This window comes from Otolemur garnettii, unplaced genomic scaffold (genome assembly GCF_000181295.1).
Source record: "Otolemur garnettii isolate 467f Iridium unplaced genomic scaffold, OtoGar3 scaffold00065, whole genome shotgun sequence".
In the NCBI taxonomy this organism is placed as follows: domain Eukaryota; kingdom Metazoa; phylum Chordata; class Mammalia; order Primates; family Galagidae; genus Otolemur; species Otolemur garnettii.
Window position 1 is genome coordinate 2,010,508 of NW_003852460.1, and position 1,874 is coordinate 2,012,381.

The 1,874-nt window shown below is 46.8% G+C and overlaps 1 protein-coding gene across 1 annotated transcript in view; it reads right to left on the reverse strand.

The window, feature by feature from the left end:
• The window catches only part of ARSE (arylsulfatase E (chondrodysplasia punctata 1)), a 23,437-nt gene extending 22,127 nt beyond the window's left edge, over positions 1–1,310 (reverse strand). Inside the window, exons 1-2 of the mRNA XM_012807145.2 lie at positions 1,288–1,310; positions 458–607 (exon numbers count right to left, since the gene is read on the reverse strand). Coding sequence (XP_012662599.1) covers positions 458–607; positions 1,288–1,310 — 173 coding nt within the window. The remainder of the gene's footprint in view (positions 1–457; positions 608–1,287) is intronic.
• Positions 1,311–1,874: the final 564 nt, after the last annotated feature.

The following is a 1,874-nucleotide window of genomic DNA, read 5'->3' on the forward strand; positions in this document are numbered from 1 at the left end:
GAATAGGTACTTGTGCAAATTTGAGTTAAGCTCAGGAATTAGACAGCAGCCTGAGAAAGAGAAAAACCCTGTCTCACTAAAAATGGAAAAAACAGCCAAGGGTTGTGGCAGGCACCTGTGGTGTCAACCACTCAGGAGGCCGAGGCAGGAGGACCACCTGAGCCCAAGAATTTGAGGTTGCTGTGAGCTTTAGTGACACCATGGCACTCTACACAGGATGACAAGAGTGGGACTCTGTCTCCAAAAAACAAAAAAGAAAAACAAACCTAAATTCGTCTTAAGGACAAAACTAAAAAACTTTCTTTGCTTGTAACCTGAGGACTGCCTGTAAGATTTAAGGAATGTTAGAACAATTAACGTGTGCAGAACTTTTAAAGATTGGCCTCAAGGGTTAGCGCCTTGTTTTTTTCTGGTCTCTGCCCTCTCGGCACCAGATAGGGAATCCTGCCCTCCTCGCCTGATGGTGCGGTTGCCGTAGCAGCCGACGTCTCCAATGCCAAGGTCGTCCGCCATCAGTAGAAGCATGTTTGGCCGGGAGCCAGCTAAGTCGCCGCAGGTGGAAGAGATGAAACCCAGCAGCACCCCCAGGGTCGCAGTCAGCCAGTGCCTGAAACAGAAGCACCCCGAGATCACCCACAGCTCCTTTTCACCGTATCCACAGCCTTTCTGGAGGGGGGAGGTGGGCGTTGCTAATTTAGGAGGCTTTGATAGTATTTTCACATGTTGGAATTGTTTTGAGTACAGGCATTTGATATATGGTAGATCCTCTGTAAGGTGGGCCACCCGAGGATCTGTCATGAACTGGTCCCCACGTGGAGATGGTCGACATAAGGAACCAGGCCTGCCGTACTGACGTGTACATGGGGGGCACGGCTGGTCTGTGAACTAAGGCAAGAGAATTGCTTAAACCCAAGAGTTTAAGGTTGCTGTGACTCTACCAAGGGGGACATAGTGAGACTCTGTCTCAAAAAAAAATGAGGTGAGTCCCCAAGAAGGTGTGCAAGATGGGGTCCTCTGGAAACAAGACACCTGGCTCGTAGCAGCACTTAACGCCCACCTGGTTTGTGAAGAGTATAATAGATTTATTCCTGAGGCTGCCCCATAGCAACCGCAAGGTAGCAGAATGTCCACCTCTGTTAATCACAAGTCCCACGCCCTGTCCTCCACACGTGTGACCAATTACTAACTGAGCAAGGCGGCTCTGTTACCAGCACTTATCAAGAAAGCCGAGAACCAAGGGAAAAGCAGGGAACAGAATATTAACAGAGACACGTAACCCTCTCTTACCAAGGATGGTCCAGATGCAACATCTTCTCTCTCTGCTTCTTATTTCCTGCAAGAAATGAAGTTGTAACTGCAATTCGGAACCACTCCCCCAGCCCAAAACAGAGCCCAGGCCTCAGCAGAATTCCCAGCAGTTCATTTGAGCCGAGGCCCCACAGGACTAAATATAAACTTCTCCTCAAAACTGGGTGCACCAAAGTTACAACATGTCCAGCAATTTTTGTCCACTCACACTGTGAGGAGTTTAACTTACATTTAAGCAAACCCAGCATGAATGAAAAACTAAAGGGAAACTTGTCATGTCAAAACCGACTTAAAAATAAGAAAAGTTTACACATTTTTTGGTGAAAAATAGGTCCCTTTTCACAACCATTTGGAAGAAATGGGTATAAAACACTATTCTACGATAAAACTTTGATTACTTGGAATAAAAAAAATATGTCCGTAATCATCAGAGAAATGCAAATCAAAACCACCATGAGATAATATCTAACTCCAGTAAGAATGGCCCATGTCACAGAGTCTCAAAGCTCCAGATATGAGCGGCGCCTGTGGCTCAAAGGAGTAGGGCACCAGCCCAGGCCAAACAC